The sequence below is a fragment of the Grus americana genome, chromosome 7 (assembly GCF_028858705.1).
Source record: "Grus americana isolate bGruAme1 chromosome 7, bGruAme1.mat, whole genome shotgun sequence".
Taxonomy (NCBI): domain Eukaryota; kingdom Metazoa; phylum Chordata; class Aves; order Gruiformes; family Gruidae; genus Grus; species Grus americana.
Window position 1 is genome coordinate 38,505,341 of NC_072858.1, and position 20,852 is coordinate 38,526,192.

The following is a 20,852-nucleotide window of genomic DNA, read 5'->3' on the forward strand; positions in this document are numbered from 1 at the left end:
CATACTTTCTTACCATCCATTCCTCTGGTCCTTGCTAACTGGTAAATAGCCATCTGGTGCCCTCAATTCTTTCTGTAATTTCTCAATTTCTGCAAATCCCAATTTGACTATATTTCTATTATTAAACTTAGTAAGTCTCCACAGCCATTCAATTTGATGCTAATCAACAACAGTACAAATGTACAAATTTAATATTAAAATGCAAATTTCATATGCTTTCATGTCATCGTGATCTTAAATTACATGATAGTCTAAAAATAAGTTTTAAAGCTCTTCTGAAACAAGGTCTCTGGATTTGGAGTCACAGACTCAGCATTGAAACAACTGAGAATTTGAGCTGGGACTTCAGAAAACCATTCTCTCACAGGTGAGTTTCTTTTTCTGAAACAAACCCAGAAATGTTATTCAACTGTAATCCCTTTACTAGAAGATTACCTCTTTTCCTCTTCCTTAAATGTCTACCAGACCATGTACACAGCTACAGCAAAATACAACCACACATCTTTACTTTGAGCTGAGAGTTGACTGAGATATATATATTTATGCATCATGCATGCACGTACACTGTATCTATTCTTTCACTAAGCAAACATTCATGCAAGCTGAGAGGATACAACACTATTCTCCAGGTCTTAATAACCACTATCAATCCCCCAAAGAACTACTGTAGGTGGTTAATCTACTATCTAGAACTGGGACAGTAACCGGGACCTTAAAAAGACTGGTATTATTAACTTAAATGAGTGATTTGTTGTAATTTACCCAGATAGTTCTGCGGAGATGTTCACAGCAACAGAGTATTACACATCCGGGTACATCTAGCCTTTCAAATTGATTGCAAGGGGATTAGAAATGAGTAACTGTACAGTGGCTTAAAATCGTTGAAGTAAAATAACTCTTTTCAAGACATTTTCAATTTTGTTTCCTCTGTAATTCGTTCTTTCACTTCATCAGTCAGTTCCTGTAATTTATACAAAGAAGGTGAGCACAGAACAATTTGTACTTCCTAATGTATATGATAAAAGTAATGGGAGAAAAATTCTCCTGATCACTCATGTCACTGATTCTTAGCTTTAAAACTGTTTTTTTTTTTTTACAAATGCAGTAACAAGTTAATTTTATTATCAATAATCATATATGCGATGGAAAACCTATTGTGATTATTTCCACTTCAAATCACATGTGTGAAAGAGTGCCTTCAAAGTTTTCACTTGTGAAGAGTGCAGCTTTCGGCAGGGGGAACTCATTACCTGGCATAATATAGAAATACCTAATTTCACCAGATACTGGAGTATCAAGAACTGGAAGTCCCTTCCCATTCTTTAGGTAATCTCTTGGCCTCTCAAAATAAACACATACCACCGTATTCTCCTTTAAGGTTCACGCGTCTCACCAGGACATTTGTCCACCAAGACACGTCCCTAAGTTTGCAAGCAAACCTTTATTTGCGATCCTACACTTTCATTTGCTAAGGTATCAATTAAATTTTATGTTTACATGAAGTCCACTGAAGTACGCCACTACTTGAAAGCTACTCCTAGCCGTGTCGCAAGTATTTGAACTATCTTTTAGATTTATGTGTCAACCACAGCGACTAATTTAGAGGGACTGAGGTCAGAGAATCAAGCAATGCTGAGTAACTTTGAGCAAGTTCACAATCTTTGTGACGATGCTGACAAGATAATATGACAAACTGTATGAAGCGGCACTTTGAATTTTGTCTTTAATTGGGTGCAGTGCTTCTTTACACAGGCTTCTTTCTTTGAGGCTATACAAAACAGAGGCTTGTTAACATGGTATGACTGCCTCTCATATTTACCGCTCAGCAAGCCCTAAAGCAGCTCATAATATAAATTAAGGGATAATATTCATAGTGGAATATATGAGGTAATAAATGACTAGCAGATGATTGAACAGATATGTTGAGATTGGGAAAAAAAAAAAAATCTGTTTACTGGCACCGTAGTCCAACACCATGCCGTTACTCCATTAATGCCAAGAGATAAAGAAGCAGTTACGTTTTGGAGGCAATACAGCTCATTATTTTAATCTTCCTGTGAGTTATGTGCTGCTGCTGTGCTGGACTACCCTGTTATTGCTTAAATGGGAAATGTTTTTCATTACATGTTAGAAAGGAAGGATAACTTTACGGATGTAAATTTACTGAAAAAATGTAACTTAAATTTTGTTTTAGAAAGACTAGAAACTGATGACGTGTTTGACCTTAACTGATTCAATCATGTCTTATCTTCCATGTATCCCTCATTACCCGTATAATTTCTGGCAGAAAATCTTCATTATTATTGTAATTAAATCTCACCATAACATGAAATCCCACCATAAGGAAGCAATGATGCATTACTGCTCACCTGCTCATTAGAAACAAGACTGGAGTGAATTTCTAGTAAATACCTGCAGGAAGAGAAAGCAGTGGCAGCTGCACATACGGACAGTTACTTAAACATCTGGTGGAGCAGGGTTTGAACCAAAACGTCCCTCCTCCTTCCTAATGACAGCCTGTGGTTCCCTCTTCTCCTGTTCTCTCCTGGTGATAATGTAAGCATTTTATAGAGATGGAAGCCACTCCCTCGCCAGCACTCTGCAGCCGTACAGTAACCGTGCTCTGTGAGAGCAGAGGCTCCTGCTCTAACATTTTATTCCACTGCCTCAAAGGCTGGGTTCCTGCATGCTTTCTCCAACACATCCTTGCTTTACTGTTGGCTCTGACTGTTTGGTTTGAGAGGGTGATTCATTCACAAACGCGCAGCTTCTTCTAACCCTCCCACCCTAGAAAAGCAAACAAATTCTATTTCTCCCTGTTCCGATTCAAGGTTTAGGTTGTCAGAGAAACAAAGAGAGCTTTCTTGTCTAGGCAGGTTGGAGCTCTGCACTGCTCTGGCATCATTACAACCAAGCTCATGCCATTTGCTTCCACCTTGAACATGAAGGACCACAAGAACAGTCATGCTGATGAGGGGCCATTCAGAGCAACCAGGCCAGCGATAAAAATTCAGCTGTTGCACGTTTTTTCATGGTTCGTTTCCTTCTTTTACACAAAGCTCCCAAGGAAGGTTAGACTTTCACAGTGATTATGAAAGATTCACGTGTGCCCCCCCCCTCCAACAGGTACCAATCAATGCATATATTGCATCACCTAAAGCATCATTCTAACTTCTCAACGGCATACTTCTCTTGAAAAACTAGTGTGACTGTTGCAGTTTGTGTACTCTCTCATGATAGCAAAATGTGTATTGATGTTGATGGGTAAAGTCAGTTTTACTAAATCTGGAAGTTCATTCTATAATATTTATAACAGTTCACTAGGATTAAGGCATGGTAGGAATGATATGAAATATTTGGTGGGCAGTCTTGTAATATGGCATTGCTAGAAACATATAGATCTGGTTTTACTTATTCTTGATGCTCTGCCCCTTTGAATCAACAGCCAGAGATAATGGCTTCATTACACTACATAGTCCACTTGAAAAACTAAAACCAAAACCAATCCCAAAATGCAGGAGGAGGAGAAAAAGCCATTATAACAAACAAGAAAGAGACATAAAGTAACACAAAAATAATGCTGGTAATAATAAGAAGAGGTCACAGTATAAAATATGCAAGTACCTTACAGGCCTCATGATGCAGAAATTCTTATAATATCTATTTAGGAACACATTACTCATTTAACACCAATATAAACTGGAAAGAGGTTAGTCCTGTTTCCGTTAAGAAGCTCTATTAGCATAGTAATTGTTTCCAAATGCTAGATCCTAATAATAAGCACACATTATTTGAACAGTAATGATTTTGCTTCTTCCAATACCGGGAAACATTTATATTGCGAGGGGATGCTTGCATGTGCTGCAATATGCACTACAGGCACTCTTAGCAAACACTTCGGCCCTCTCAAGCACTGAGTGAATGCAAATCTCCACTGTTCTCATGGTGAGAGAAATTATGCCTTGACAGTGGCAAACCACTGAAAAATGGCACACAAATTGTTTCTTGGAGTTGCTCATGTTTTTGTCCCTTAAACTATGTTTTCGAGACTGATAAAACTTGCTATCTCTAACCTGCATAGTTATAAATATACACGTATAAAACCCTAGTGACATCCCAAGACAAGATGACTCATTACTACTATCAGGTTAAGGTGAAAAGTTATGAAAGCAGCGAGAGGAATCTGAGAACTGGCGCAAAAAGAAAAATCTCAGTCTGTTTGAGGTTGTTTGCATCTTTCCGGCACGAAGAAATCACTGCCACTTGTACTACTCCTCCTCAGTAATACCAGAAAGGATGCAACAATTTATTAATTTACCTTTGGCTTTCTTCGGAGAAAGAGTCAGAGGACATCCATACAATGTAAAGGGCCATTTGGGTGCAGCAGTGGCCAATAATGTATTTCAATACTGACATGCAGGTAACAGGCGATTTGTTTCTGCAGCGAGTATTCTGCTATGCAATCTGGGTTTTGATCAAGTTCAGGGAAGGTTAATACAAACTATTTGTAACTTGTCATGCCAAAGGCTGAAAGCGAGAGTCTAAAGAAAGTCACTGTGTGTACCTGCCCTCCCCCAAGCCACGAAGATCAGTGCGATTATGGGTATACTGCACTGCTGCCCATTCAGTTTTATATCACATAAATGATAGATGAAACCATCACGCGTTGTCCATAGCTGGTTAACAGAATCCTATTACACAGTAAAAATTACAACGCTTTCGGTTAAGAGCCGGACTGTGAAAAATGACAAATGTTAACAGAGCAGCACAAGCCCAAAAGGACTTGGAGCCCTCTGTAACACAAGTAATGCTCTGAGGATTAGAGGGACCGAATCCCTAACGGCTACATGAGTTCCCTGCTTGCACCCACTATTGCTGTAATGCTTGCTTCTGGTTTTCTCTAGTTCAATTTGGTGTCAGTAAAGACTGCAATTGGCACAAGCTTAATGTCAGGGCCTACAGCGTATCTACACTTGGTTTGCTTCCTCTTTGGGGTCACAAACGCTGTATTAAAATAATTACTCTAACATCATCTTCTATAGAAAGTAAAAGCACATTTAGTACTAAGAAGAAAGACACACCCAGTTCCTGGTCCCAAGGCAGGAGCAAAAGACAGGCTGAGTGGGACAACTCCTCCAGAGCCATGGTGGAGGGATGTTCCTCCCCGTGCAGAAGCATCCTGTCCCTGAACACAGCTCTGATTTGGCAGATGGTCTGGCAGAAACCGTTGAGTTTTAGAACCCCTTCAATTCCCTGTGCAGACATCTTAATTGGTCAACAAAAAATTATAAATGACTCCAATGAAACAATGAACATGCTTATCAGGAGTTATCTATTCAGCTATGTCCTAAAGCAGCAGCTCGGACTGCGGTTAAAATTGCAGAGGAATAAAAGCCTGGACTGGAATCAGGCAATACACCGTGCCTGAGGCTCTAGACCGCTACATAATGCGTGTTGTTTACGCCATCGTGCATTCGAGACCTAGGGGTGAATTCAGTGCCCTGTAAACATCCTCACGGAGCTGCTGGACAGCAATCGGTTCCCTCTGTCAGCTTACCAGGACATGCTGACGTTGGCTCTGTCCATGGCGTACACCGCCTCAAGGGAAGGTCAGCGCCTTGCCCTCTCTGCACTGAGCAGGACCCTTCGCCCCCAGCACAGGCACGTCAGCTCTCCTCCTCCAGAACAAGGGGAGTATCGGTCTTTTCCATGAAGAACAAACCCAAGCTACATCGCAACGCACTTTTTACTTCTGCATTTCTTTCCACAGCCGAGGCCCGCTCTTCATCGTGCTCTCACTAGGTTTCCAAGACTCTGCACCCCTCTCCTGATGCTGCCTCTTGAACCAGTCATTGCAGGTGTCCTCGTGTGGATCCTTCTCATGTCACATGGGTAGCACAAGGCTCTGATTTCAATCTCCATCTTACCCTCCCTGCCCCTGTAAATTTTGTATCTGGAAAGTTCATTTATGAGCTCAAATTAAACCATTCTTTCTATTCCAGACACCTCTTCTGACATATAACCCTTTAATGACATCTGCCCAACAAAATGAGATATTAAAAATGTTTTTTTTTCCATAAGCCTTCCCTCATTCTCTCAACTGCCACTCAAAAACCTACTGCTCTACCTCTCACTCCAGGCTGGAACCTGAGCATCATCTTTATCTCAGCAATATATATAATATTTAATTATGTCCACTAATCTGTTGCAAAAGTCAGCCTGGGACTGAGTGTGACAATGCTCACTTAGAAAATAAGTTGAAGAAATTATTTTCTCATTTAAAATATAAGCTGCTTGTATTCACTTTCAGGCCCTGTGCTGTCCCCAGCCTAACACCCTTCACTGCAGAAACCATTACTCCTGGCTCCAGCCCATATTCCAGCCTCTCACATACTGCCGTCCTAAACAAGTAGCATCGTGCTCCCTTTTTATTGCTCATGTGTGGGAAGAGTTTCCAGGAAAACAAGAAACCTATTTTTTGATCCTACTAATCCCCTTAAGTTCCCTGTTCCCACACCACCTCCTCTGACAATACGCAAGCTGCTGTTACACTAAGGCCACCAAGTTGAACTGTTACTGCTCCCCTGTACCCTGTCATTAATGAATACAATACAAACGCGCAATCATACAGCTGGGTCAGCCCTATGATGCAGGCGACAGCTTTTCTCTGAATATATTCCTATTTGAAAACAAGTACCTTAAAAAAAGCCAACAAAACCACCCAAGCAAACCCAAACAATTCTTTCAAAAATTCACTGTGCTGGGAAAAAGTTTCCCTTAGGAAAAAACCAACAGTTTTGAGCAACTTCTTCCTTAAAAGCATAACAGAACAGGCTCAGGGAAGGATGTCAAAAGCTACGTTTTTCTCTGACTTAGAAACCCCTGGGGAAGAGTGCAGACTATTAGGAAACAGGTGACCTGCATCTGAGTCTGAGAAATTTTGCAGAGACAAAGACGTACTGTAGAAGCCTTCTTACGTTGTCATCAAAGCTAATAATTGGAGACAAGTTACTGTCCCTAAAATAATTCTGAGCTCAGTAGAGACTGACAAACAGAATTACTCAAAATCATGTGGCAATTCATAGCATCTGCAGATACACAGTAAGCTGAACCCGAGACTGATTCACATATGCTAAATACTTTCTGCAGACTTACATTTAAACTGAAGTTGTCAGATACGAAGTTCACGTTTGCGAGCTATGCTTTTGTTCCTGCTACAATTTTTGCTTCTTAGCTAAAATACGAGTAATTAAACTCTCTTCTCTCCCACAGCTCACAGTTCTTCATTGACAAAGGCAACAAAAACGAGGCAACTGTGCAAAAGGACTCGACTGACTGGCTCCAGAACTGCACCTTCGTAAATGCAAGGAAGCATGATTTAAAGCATCTAAAATATCCTCTCCTCTTGGACATGAGTACATCAACCAAATTAAGATGGGTAAGTGCTAATGTTTCAGCTACAAATGCTTTTCATTTGTGGATCATTACCAAACCAAATACCGTTATCCCCGTATTACTGGTGAGGTAACTGAAACCCAGAGGTGATGCTGTAACTTGCTGCATAAGACCATTAAATAACCCTGTTTCTTTGCAGTTCTGTATTTTCAAGCAGCAGAATCTGAGACAGAGGATGTGGTGTGCCACATCAGTACTCAATACACCCGAATGGTTCATAAAATTACAAGTTATGAGAGCTTTAACTGAAACGTGATGGTGTCATTTTGCAAATAATTCCATTAGGTACTGCTTTCAACCTTTCAGGGATTCTAAAGGGCTACACATTTCTATATGTGTCAAGTATTCTTGTACTTCATAAATCTGTGAGCCAAGATTTAACTATGTAATTGCATATAGCAAAGTAATTATAGCTGCTATAAAGTGTACGTTTAACTGAACAAGTTGCTGTCAGAAAAAGGCAGGAGCTTCATACAAGTGAAAAAGCAGGGAAGTAGACATACTGCTACTGTGCTCTGGTGTTTCATCAGGACACCTGTAACAGCTGATGAAGTCGTTCGTAACAAATAGGAGAGGATGTTATCAACTGACAAGTTACTCCTCTTACCTTTACTCTCACTGTGACGGTAGCGAGACCAGGAGGCATAGTGCCCTTGCTATCAAAGGCTTCCACAAGAAAGGTGAAGGTTGCTTCTGTGTCAGAGAATGATTCATAATCCAAGGACTTCAAAAGGGATAACTCGCCTGTATACTTGTTCAGTGCAAAATACTGTAGTGCTTCCTGCGTCCGAATTCGATAGTTAACCTCAGAACCCAGATCAACATCCTTTGCCTAGAACATGTCATACAGAAAAAAAGTACTTTAGACCAAACAAAATCCATTTTCACATAAACTTCCCACTAGATTTAAAGAATATAAAAAAGGAAACTAGTGCAAACAACTTTCATTTTGTTGTATTATCCTTAATAGTGTTGAATGTGCTTAATACTATTGCACAAACACAGGGAAGACAAATCCACTGCAGGTTACAAAATCCAGAGATACCCGCCACAGGAAATGAGCACAGTATCCTGGGCAAGAGTCACTGGAAGCTCAGTCTGCTCTGGTTCTCTTCCCTGGGCACCTGCTATCGGCCACTGCCAGGGAGAGGATGCTGGGCTAAGCAGACGTTTGATCTCAGCCCGTATGGCAGCATGGATGTTTATTTTGTACCAGTATTTAGACAAAAAATATTAATTTTCATCAGTATTATGTGATCACTTTAGCTGTAATTTGACAGTGGATTTATCTGCAGTCGGGTTCAGAGAAAACCATTCTTGTTGAAACTGTCTCAGGACTGATTCTTCTCATGAAAGGATGATGTCCAAAACATCAGGAGAGTTTACAGACTGCTCACAGGAAGTGAATCTCAGCTGTCTTTAGAGATCTAGCTCATCCTTTAACAATTAACTCTCACTTATCTGAGTATCTTTTATAGTCAGTGAAGAGAAGACAACATCACCAGGTGTTCACTTCACTTTACTCCAGCTAGCTCAGATCATGACCTTGGTATTGGATGAATTGCTTCTGGAAGCACCTATTTATCTCCATTAACTATATAACATGAGGTTAGACATCTAGGTTTGACTGACATGTCTAAATCAGTTGAGATAAAGCTCTCTTTTGCTACTAATATAAATAGGTAGAAACAATATGATGAGCTTTCAAAAACAAATCAAAAGCACTTCAAATGTGTAAAACACCATTCCAAGAAATGACAGTAGCATTGTAGGTTTTCTGGTTTTTTCTTTCTTAATAATTGCTCTTATTTCCAAACAAACCTCACCTTCAAAGTATTTTTATGCACCTGTCTAAAGCTCATGCATTTTTTCAGTTTGTTACATGTTGTAACTTCCCCTACTCCAGTTTGCAATCTCTTACTGCAGTCTCACTGGCAAGTTAAATAAGAACATGCTTAGTATTGCGGAACACTTACGAAACATCATCTTCGCTCCATAATGCTTGCTTACCTCTATTTGCAGGAAGACAGTGCCTGGTGGTAGATTTTCTGGCACGCAGACAGTGTAGGAAGCATTAGTAAAAACAGGGCTGTTGTCATCAATATCCAGCACCTTGATGGCTAAAGTTAACGTTGAACGGCGGGGGTCCACAGCTCCGTCTGTCGCTTCAACAATAAGTTCGTAATAGTCCCTTAGTTCTCTGTTCAGTTTAACTGCCGTATAAATGCTACCGTTTGATGTGATTCGGAAAAGATTGTTGAAGTTTGCCAAACTGTAATGAACTTGACCATTAACACCAGCATCTGGGTCCGTAGCCTAAAGAAACAGAAAGGAGACCCATGTTTTAATGCACATTTTAAATACCTACATGGGAGTAACAAGGTAAGCCAGGGTAATACTCCACAGAGTACTAGCGCTTGCGTGGCTATTCAGCATTTCTTGATTATGGCAGCTTGGCCCTCTCTGATACTTTGCTAAAGATACAATATCCCACAAACAAATCTCTTCATTTGCAGCGACAGAAACTAGAAACAGAGTTAAAGTCAAGCCCTCAGATACTTCTGATGCCAAAGGATCTACAGCGTTAGGTGGTGCCCAAGGGACATTTTTATTTTACATTCCTTGATTTAGGTGTTTCATTGCTGCCCAAATCATTATGGAGTACATACTTAGATGAAAGATGGATGCAGTCAGCAGATGAACACATTAGTTAGAATTTTTCTTTTCACTTAACATGTTTGTCACATTTAGTGATATTTTAATCCTTGCTCTCTGAAGAGCTACTTAACTTTCTGGAGTTTATCACGTTCTTCAAATCAAAATGTTATCACATTTCATCCTTAGTCTTCTACATTCAGAAGAGGCAGATGATTGCAAAAGTAAACCGATTAGATTTTGTTCAGTTGGTACCTTTGTTCTCACAAACTGAAATCTCAAATTTCAGTATCAGCCAAATAATTCTTGCTATTGCATAACTGCCCTTATACGGAGAGACCAAATTCCTATGTTTTTCCTAGAGCTACCAGGCCTTCAACATAGCTTCAATGCTGACCTCTTATTTTTCCTGCTTTTAATTAAATTACAGCATGATGAATAAGGTTATGTAAATTAAACAAAGGGCATTCTGTGAGCAAGGTATTTTCATTTATTTGACTTCGTAAATGAGGCTACAGGCATCTGGGAAGATCATAAGAGATATTCATGTTTTGTTATCAGAACAATGGTCAGGAAGTTTCCATGAATGTTTAATTCCAGTGAAGGTGTTCATTGTAAGACTTTGTAATGAAATCATTTATCTTCCTAGAAATCAATTAAAAGTTAATTAAAATTGTTAATAAGAAAAATTTCCCTGTGCTTTCCCCCTGCACTACATCAATGCGCTAAGCAGTAACAGCTACAACTTCATAATGACCGGTCTATGGATAATACATCCTTCTAATCGACATCTTTCAACGTATGGTTGATTTGCTTAGTTTACAATCAATTCCATTTTCTCCGCAGAAATAACTGATCTGGGGCAGAAAGACCTTCTAGATGGCACACTGGAGAACCACGGGAAAACTAGTCAAGGAGAAAAGCTTCAAGTATGCAGTAACAGACGCTTAGCCCCACTGAAAGAGAAGCAAGGCATAGGAAACGCAGAGTAAGACACAGAGCTTCTGGTAAGACACCAACAGCACTGTTCACCTTCATGAGACTTCATCTCCAACACATGCTGTGAGGTCAGTTCTCGGCCTCTAATTTAAGGCAAAGCCATATTATAGCAATTCAATTGATACTAAACAGCCAGAGTTAAAAACCAAACAAAAAAACCCCACAGGAATCTTGAAGAGTAATCTGAAATACTACTACCATTGGAAACTATGAGAATAAACCAGGTCACATTTTTATTTAAGATTAGTTTGGAGGTACGTTTTTGAATAGACAAACTTAGTTTTGAGGAAAGTAAATTAAAATTATTTTCAAATATAAGGCAAGCTTTGCAATTTGGTTCCTAAAAACATGACTACGTATGTTGTAAACTCATTTGTGTACATCCTTGGGCATAAACATCTTTTCCATATTCTGCAGAACTGATTTGTTTCCACGCAGAGTAGCAGGCAAATCATCATTATTCAATCCAATTAAAGTAGTTGTTACAGTCCCGGCATAACAGCGGTGAGAAGCCAACCAAAGGCACATGAAGACAAGCATTAGCTCTGTACATTTTCACGTATCTCACCCTGTGCTTCCACGGCACGGGCCAAATCCAAATTTCAGAAGGATGTTCTGACTGAACCCTCATACAGAAGTTTGCTGCACCTGGCCCACTAAAATTTCTACTGTACGGATTCTCTGATTATCTATTAGATAAAAAAAAATCAGCTTTTCTCCAAGCTTCCCGCGCTGCGGCGTTGTACCAGAGACAACTACTGCCTATTTACAAAGCTGCCATCGTGTTGCTCGGGCAGCGCTTGTGTTACCACCTTTGATGAACACCGTGCAGAAGCACAGCCACTGAGAAGAAGGACAAAGCCGAGAAGTTACACCAAGTTGTACAAGCCCTGTCCAACCTACCTACAGGCAGCTTTGCGACCCCAAGAGATTCGGAAAGGCCAGAATGGCTTGGAGCTGCCAAGCCCATGCCGGGGGCTGCCTTCTCCTGCCCCTATTGTGCAGCAGAGGGGCTTTTCTATCCCGTAAGAGCACTTCTCTGTCCCCACACCTTTCCCTGCCCTGCTGAGGTCTCCCCGCAGGCTGCAGGGGAGTCCGTCCAGGCACCTGCAGCTCCTCTTCCTCCATGCTTGCAGTTCCTCACTCCTTGCTGCTGGGAAGAGTTCTGCTCTTTCTTAATTCCACTCCACAGAGGCACCACCAGAGCTGGTTCCGGGCTGAGCTGTGCCCTGTGGGGCCACTGGAACCAGCTGGGTCTGACCTCTCCCCCCAGAGACCCCTCAGCCCGCTGCCAGCCCTGGGCACGGGCACCCCTATGCATGTATACATGTGTATAATTGAGAGGCATGGTTTTAAAGAATCAAAACGGATGGGAAAAAAAGCTTTAAGGAAATGCTATTATTTTACCAAATTAGATTGCTTTTACAGTTTAAGATCTCCATTAATTAACATTTTATCACTATAAAACTGAAAAGGGATAACGTACTCTTCATGGATATGAAAGAAAGAGTTTAATCTGTTTTCTGAAAGAATCCTATCTCAAGGGTATACAAAATTAACTCTTCCCACATGGAAACCATTTTCCAGAGACTCTTGGAGCCCGTAGGCAGCAGCTCCATGGAGAAGTGCTGGAAGGACTCGCTGGTGGCACGGTTACTATCCGTTCCCGCTTACAGCTATTGCTCTGTACCAAAACGGATGGCTTCAAGTCATTCCAATTTCATCCCCACGCTCTGTCACTGACAGGTCCAACCTGGTACGCAGGTATTACAGCCCTGACTGGAAGGTAAGGGAGGAAGAGGTGTGCACAGCGAGGAGCTGGGCTTTCAGAGAGTCCTGCTTCAAAAAAAATCAGCCCTGCTTGAACTTACCACCACCCTTAAAACAGAACCCACCAACATCCCAATAAATTTAATACGATTTGCTCATCACCAACGTTAAGCTGAATTACCCAAGTATACGGGTACCAGAGGTGGAAAGAAGCAAGCAAACACTTAATTTCTGTATTACCTGAGTCCCAAGGAAAGTCTCAAAGACAAAGCCAAGGAGACTATGGCAGGACTAAAAAGAGGCTAGAGCATGTTCTTACACCCAATGCATCACAAAAGGCTTTCAACCACAACATCCTCACTGATTTGCACATGAAAGTATGGAAAGTGTTTTAAAGATTTAGTTGGTAAAGGGCCATCAGATGACAGCAGATCTTAAAAGGAGATACAGATCTATTTACAGGCAGAAATCTCTTCACAGCCTTGCAAATGTTGCTCATACAAGAACATTGGGCTTTGTAGAGGCAGCAGAAACAGCAGGCATGATTGAGGGCTGTGTTGCCTACAGCAAAGGCCATGAGGAGACAGACACCATAGAATTTGAGAAGAAAGAAAAAAAACAAACAAAAAAACCCCCAAAAACCTAAAACCAAGCCCCAGGAAGAAGGAACCAGCAAAATGAGGGAAATTTCAAAAATAATGGAAAAGTTCCCAAGACTGGACAATAGCGTCATTGCATCTCAAACACTGGAGGTGGCGAGAATTTCCTCCAACACCACTAATGTCTGAGAGGATCTCAGAGACAGAGCTGCGTGTGCTGCCTCCGTCATCTCTACTACATGGTACTACACGGAAGGGAAGACTTGCATACAACCACCCACTGGCTGTGAGTAAGGATGAAAAAATATCCAAGAGCCGCGTGGAGGTACACCATCTGCATAACCAGAGAAGCACTCAAAAGGAGGAGAGCAGAGCTGTTTGGGGTGCACATGTTCTCTCATTACATTCCTTCCTTTGGCTCCCTGGAGTTTATTTGCTCCCCAACTTATCTCTGAGCCATATGCCCTCAGCCAGCCAGTCACCCCACAGCAATCTTGGACCACAGCAGATCTCAGGCTCATTTCGGTTCAGGCCAAGTTTGGTGGTCCTGGGATTATGACATTCTAGGCTCTGTTTGAGCTTCTGCACAGAGACATTGCAAGTATGAATCCAGGCTTCGTGGGCAAAGCTGGCCACGTCAGCCTTCTCACAAACAGACACAGAGTACCTGTTTACAGGACTAAGCTCTGCAAGCTGAGCCACAGCACACTACAAATTCAGATCAGGAACCTCTCCCTGATGTTTTGACTCTGCCATCTGCTCCTGACGTTTCTAGTCAGTCTCTTCTCCAATTACTCCAAAAATCTATCTGCTGGGAGGTAATGAAAGGATGTCAGCTCCGAGGTCTCTCCAGCAACCAGTTCCCTTGGGTGTTTTCAGCTCTAACAATGAGATACAAATCACAAATATTATTTTTCTCTGCGCTACACCTACATTCTTAATGTTTTTTCTATTAGGTAAGGTCCATTAGGAATAAAAAAGACCAAGGGAAACACTGAACACAAAATTGGCCAGATATCTTTCTATTCCCCATAGCGCAGTCTCTGTCTCACCCTAGCTTCAAACCCCTACACATCTGATGTCACCTGTATGTGTAGGATATGTGCCAAACGCATTTCCCCCCCCACGATAAGCCAAAGCCATCAAAGTTGAGGGCAGCACAAGTGCTAATCCACATTTCTAAAGATGATCACTCTCTCTTCCCCTGCCACAGCGGGATGTCACAAGACAACTGAAGAACAAACCTACTCATTTCTGCCTTGTTTTCCTGCCAGAATTTTTTGTTGCATCCAGCCCTAACCCAAGTCCTCCTTCCCCTCATCCCTACAGTCGTCAAAGGGAAGGAAAGTATCAGTCCAAGTGCGTGCAGAGGCAGGGCCGGGTAAGAAGCAAGAGAGCAAAAGAGCCCGAGGCACTCTCAGCCGTCACACGAGCACTACTGCAACACCCCAGCTCCCACCCGTCATACTGAAACTGTTCAAGCAGCCTGTTAGGCAAATTTACTACACCAGTGTTACACAATTGAAGAGCTCATAAATTCACTTAAGTCAATGTGGCCTAAACCAAAAGAGATTGTTGTCAGGATAGAGGAGCCTGCTTTACATAGGTCTAAGGTAATTTATTTTCTTTAAACTGAGAGCATCTGCAGGAGTATAAATTAGACTTAAAAAAAGAAATGAAACAATCCCTTGCTGACTGGTCCTGTTGCCAATGCTGCAAGAGATGCAGAAAGATGAGATACACCTTTCTACCGCTCCCAGCTCATTATGTTTGTTCAGAATTAGGAAAAAGCCTGTTTCTCTGAAGAGTCTCTAGTGACTGTTGCTGTTATTCTAGTAACTCCTCAGATCTACATCACTACTCTCATTTCCATCTCTCGCGGGGCTAACTTATAAAGTACTGCATGATAAAACAAACCTGGAAACCTAGGAATAGAAATGAATCATTACTTTATTTCCCAGAAAATACATCCCACATTTACTGGAGATACCATAATCTACAAGGTGACAGTCTTCATCTGTTGTGGTAAGTTTCAATTTGCATTACCAACTATGCTTCAACATTACTAAGAAATCCTCACGAATATAAACCAACAGTTATCCAGAGTAACAAATTATCTTCCTCTGTCTCAAACAGCTCGAAAATACAATTCTGGGAGATCTGAATTACCAAAGTATCACTTGAAGGATCATTAACTCTGAAATATAATGACAAGTGCTTAAATGTCAACAATATTAATTATATCATTATCATTCTTTTCAAAAGAAACCTCCTACTAATATCCACAACTCTTGCTCGCAACAGGTAACAACAGGATTTAAGCAGGTTAATTGAGGGTTTATATGCTCGGACTGCTGCAGCTGGAAAACAGCAACAGAAGGCTGCGCGTTGTTATTCACACGTCTTATCAAGCAGAGGCAAACATGACAGGCATCTCCTCCTTAAAGCACAAGCTGAAAAACTTTTTAGTGACCACTATGCCATCAACCCAACTTCCTCCAGATTACATTTTCCTTCAGGTCTTCTTCAGGGACAGAAACTCCCCATGATCCATACCCGCCCCAACCAAAGCTCCTGATCTCCAACAGCCTCTCCAGTATTCCCGCGAACACTGCAGCCGGAGGCAGGGATGGAAATTGTGCTGGAGGACACAAAGGATGCTGCTGGTGCGAGCTGGGTTATTGTCTTCATGGCCGATAACACGATGATTATTATGGGTTTAACGGGTTTATTATTGGGGGTTTTTTAAATTATTATTATGGGTTTAAAAGATTCCCAAGCCTCTCAATTGTGCCAAACAGCAAATCAAGTGCAGGTGGGAGGGCTAAATTGGATTTTGTACTTGTTTTTCAGGGAGATTACTGTTTGTGCTCATAGGACAAAATTAACATCTCCCAGATGCAGTAAGAGGCCACGGATGTTTGAAACGTTTCTGGCCTCTTGGTATTTATTTTAAAATATTTTAAGGAGTGAGCATCAGTCATCCATGAAAGTATGGACTTTTTCTTCTTCCCTGTATTTCAGAAAGGCTCTTCCTCTCTTTCATTTCTTTTTGCCTGCTTTTATGCAGTCTTTCATTTCCTTCTTTCATTCATTACGTGCTCTAAGGAAAAGAAAAGAAGCACCAATAGTTTTGAACAATTTCTGTCAGCTGGACTCAAAATAACATCAAAAGAAGTAAGGAAACGAGGAAATACTTTTGTCCTCCCAGTGTTGTCAGGAATTTCGCACACACTTTTCTCTTGTTTCACGCAGTTAGATTAATAAACCATGTTCCTAAACATACATGGCGTCGCTGTAGCCCATTACAGATAGTTGCAATACTCCCTTGCAGCCCCAAAACCTACGAGAGTTCATTTCTGCAGAACTTCCTACAAAACTGACATTTAAATTACATGATTCATCTAAAGAAAAAAAGAAAATTCTTTTACAGACTTGTAGGATTAGAGGACTGCACGTTTTGTACAAGTTTCAGATAAGAAACTGTATAATGCTTTTATTCCATGTTCATACTCAACCAAAAGTATGCAGAAGGCTTTTTAACTTACTTGATTCTGCTATATAATTTCTGACATGCCACAAAACTTAATGTTACACTGCAAGAAGAGACAGAGGCTTAGTTACAATGTGTGATAAATCTTCAGTGTTCTGAATTATTGGCCTGCAAAAAAATGACTTGATGAAGAAAGAAGATAGAAAGAATAGACAATAAAATCGGAGATTGTAATACTAGGGGCAAATTCAGTGATCTATCACCGGCTGGGGCAGTCCAATTGGGTGTAGTTGGTCCAAAAAAATTGGAGGCAAAAAGGAAACCCAGAGGCAGCACCCTCCAATTTTGGCCATCTTGAGATTTCAAGGCAGCTCCTACTTCTTTAAGAGAACAAACTAACGCCCTACACACACGCTTCTGAAAAACACTGCAGGTTTTGTGTATATCCTCCAGGAACTTTTCATAAGAAAAAGTATCTTATCGAACTGCCAAGTCATACCAGCTTATCATTTGTCTCATAATTACACTTAGAGTAATTTGGTAAAGGTAGCACGGGGTAAATTTTCAAATACTGACATTGTAGCCATTATACAAGATGAGAAAACCTTCGATAATTACTTTCATAGTCAATGCTAATTCCAGTGCATCTGGAGGGTTAGTTCGGAAACCAATTAAATGTGACTCTAAATAAAACTACATAGTAAGAACAGTGAAACGCTACAAGCAAATATAAATTAAAATAAATGAAAATCGGAAAGCTCATGGCTGCAAAAACATGATTTAGTGGACTGGTGAACCTCCTACAAAAGTTAATCACAATGTAACACTTAAAAATAGACAAGCTTTCTTTAGCCTGGCACGCAACCAAATCCTAAATTTAGAGACTTGCACTGCCTCTTTTTACTTGAAAGATGATTAGAAATTTTGCTTTTATGATGAATATGTTCTTTGGCAATGATATGATCAAGTAACTCAGAGATAAAACCAATGAATACACAAACTAGCAAAAATAAAACCCAAAGCTTTCTAAATCACAGATGAAATATATTTATATTGTTTAAAATCTCCACATTTAGCTGGGCTCCCAAACATTTCTCTACTACATTCACCTCTTTTAAAGCTATTTTTGTCATTTCTCTAGACTGCTGGCTCTCCTCATAACCCCCCCTAATTAGAGAACATTAGAATTAGAATCCGAGCTGGAGGATAACAGCCAACATTTGGATTTGAAACTAGTTATCTCACCGGTCAGACTCTTCAAATGCTCTCAGTTGAGTTCTGTTGTCTTGTTCACAGAATACTTAAAGGAAATTAGTTTTCTTATATCAATTACAGATATTGAGGCCACAAGGTCTGAATATTAGAAAAAAAGATAGACACCCGACATAGTCCCCAACTTCTCCTCCTACCAGGCAGTCTTCAAGAAAGGAATCACTAATCTACACAATCGTTCAAGTCACAGAAGAACATCTATAATGAGAGACTGCAGTCAAAAGTTAGCAGGCCCAATAGAAACCACTTGAATTTGTAAGCTCAGGAAAACCATAATTTCTTATCCCACTGACAGAAAACTGAACAGCCAAATCTAAACAAACAGAATCTGCCATCAAAATACTAAATGGGCATGCATTAGAGACACGAAACCACTGAGTCAGAAGATTTAGTATGGCATCAGGCTGAAATAGATGAAAAGGCTTAAAAACACACTGGGATGCAAGATGTCAGGCAGACAAAAACAAGAATTCCTTTCGTACCAAAATCCCTGGACTCTCAGTGATCAACTGCCATGAACGTGAAAATGGTTGAAATGCTTCTCCGATAACAAGTATCAAAATTTCCACTGCATTAAAGCACAGAAGTTATTACTCTGAAGACAAAGATGTAAATTAATGCACAAATATAATACTGGAAACAGGAAAGACAAGAGCACAGCTTTTGAAATCCATTTAGTTTAAAAAGTCACCCCATCTACCACGTGCTATGGGTGGCACGTAGCTTTTTAAACCTATTTGATCTGTGTCTTAAGCTCACCTGAGGTCAAGGAACCGCTGTAAAGCAGAGGGAGCGTGGCTGCAGCCGTGTGCTGCAAAACACCCTCCGGGAATTACACAACCCCTTAGGGGTGTCAGCAGAACGAAGCTAATCCTGCCTAGCGCTGAGATGGAAAAAAATTGCACAAATCTACGACCGCATCTATTTCTTCTCATGGCACAGGTCTGGACTTGAAATCGTGACATCTGTCTTGTTTTAAGAGGCTAAAGGGATTTGCTTGTTAACAAACGGGTGAAAATCCAACTAGAAGCATGTGGGATGAACTCATTGACTTCACCAATGGCTGTCATTTCATTTCTTCTCACTGTCTAAGTAGAGATGCAGCCTTTAATAATTATTGTGAGAGCTAACTACAAAATCTGAGAGGCTATAATGGGAAAGAAAGATAAAATTAAGTTGAAATATATAGTGGACACTATTCATAGAAGTTACCGTTTTCTGCACTTCTCATCCTTCTTATGTATCCCCTTCCAGGTCAGAAAAAATTCTCCCCAAGACGTACCATTCTGAGGAAAGCAAGGAGCATACTGGCACAGGTTGCCCAGAGAGGCTGTGGAGGCCCCATCCCTGGAAGTGTTTAAGACCAGGCTGGATGGGGCTTTGGGCAACGTGGTCTAGTGGAGGGTGTCCCTGCCCGCAGCAGGGGCGTTGGAACTACATGATCTTTAAGGTCCCTTCCAACCCAAACCATTCTGTGATTCTATACCATTTAGCTTAAAACAAAAGCAAATTCCAAAACCTACTGTGTAGCCAACTTCAAGCAGCAGTCAGCCAAGCTGATATGAGCATGCTCTATCGCGCACATGGAAAAGATTAAACGCAGACTCTGTGGGCGCAGCGATTCAGAGAAGCTACAGTTCTTCCACTCTGATCAGGTATTAAGGGCTAACAAAACCGGTAAGGGCTGGGCAAGAAGCAAGAATAAAAGCGCTTGTAACAGGACGTGAGCACATCCATGCCCTGTTGGAAATACTCTCCCCTCCGCACGTCTTGTCTGACTTGAAACTATGAAAGTCTTTGCATCATCAGCTTCTCTACAAGGATCTTAAGGGAGACGGTGCTGAAAGTGTTACTAAAGGGCTCTCTAACCTACCACATGGACAGCTTTCTTAAGAAGCTTGCAAGGAAATGATCCCACAGAAGTCATATCAAAATGAGCTTGTGATGATCCAATCACTTATAAAAAACTACATGGAAGTTCCAGAGATGAGCACAAACAGAAGCTCGAGAATATCAGTTTATGAGCTACTTTGCACTGGAAAGTGGCACCTCATGCCTACACACATAGTCATGCCACAGAATGGTAACAGGTATATTACAGTGAGACAGACGCACACATCGCAACCAAACACAAAAGTCTGAATTTCCTCTGGTTGTGGTCCATCTGCCATGTTACGATTCTCCGATTTTAGATTCTGATTGATTTTTTTATGGATTCTGACTTTAAAATTCTACCTGCTCACATGGTTTTTACATATATTACATGAATTTGAAATACACTGTTAGGTAATGTATTATGCAGTAAGCAGTAGCCATGGACTCACTCTGAGGCTGTGATTTTACTCTTTCCCAGAGGCTTAATTCCTTTCCCTCATAGACTGTCCTCTCTCCCGCCAGTCAAGGTCCCTTTTTTCTGGTCTTGTCCTTTTTTCTCCACCTCTAATTTTTCTACGAGTTGTCTAAAGGTATAGGAGACCTGAGAATTTAAGTTCAGAAAGTGGCATTTTTGATACAGGTAAGGTGTAATCTACAGTGCAGGTTGGGAAAATCATACCCTGTTCGATGAGCCTTCACGCAGAAAACATGCCAGCGGTGATTTAGGTAACGCC

General features: G+C 40.9%; 1 protein-coding gene and 1 long non-coding RNA gene across 7 annotated transcripts in view; one reads left to right on the forward strand and one right to left on the reverse strand.

Moving 5' to 3' along the window:
* PCDH15 (protocadherin related 15) overlaps window positions 1-20,852 on the reverse strand; it is a 1,027,345-nt gene that overhangs the window by 113,057 nt on the left and 893,436 nt on the right. For all 6 annotated transcript variants that reach the window (XM_054831779.1, XM_054831776.1, XM_054831775.1 and 3 more), the window contains 2 exons: window positions 9,466-9,771; window positions 8,063-8,287 (listed from right to left, as the gene is read on the reverse strand). In XM_054831779.1, coding sequence (XP_054687754.1) covers window positions 8,063-8,287; window positions 9,466-9,771 — 531 coding nt within the window. The remainder of the gene's footprint in view (window positions 1-8,062; window positions 8,288-9,465; window positions 9,772-20,852) is intronic.
* Window positions 10,967-19,788, forward strand: LOC129208659 (uncharacterized). The gene is made up of 2 exons (XR_008577875.1): window positions 10,967-11,117; window positions 19,498-19,788. It is a non-coding gene; the product is annotated as an uncharacterized LOC129208659 (long non-coding RNA).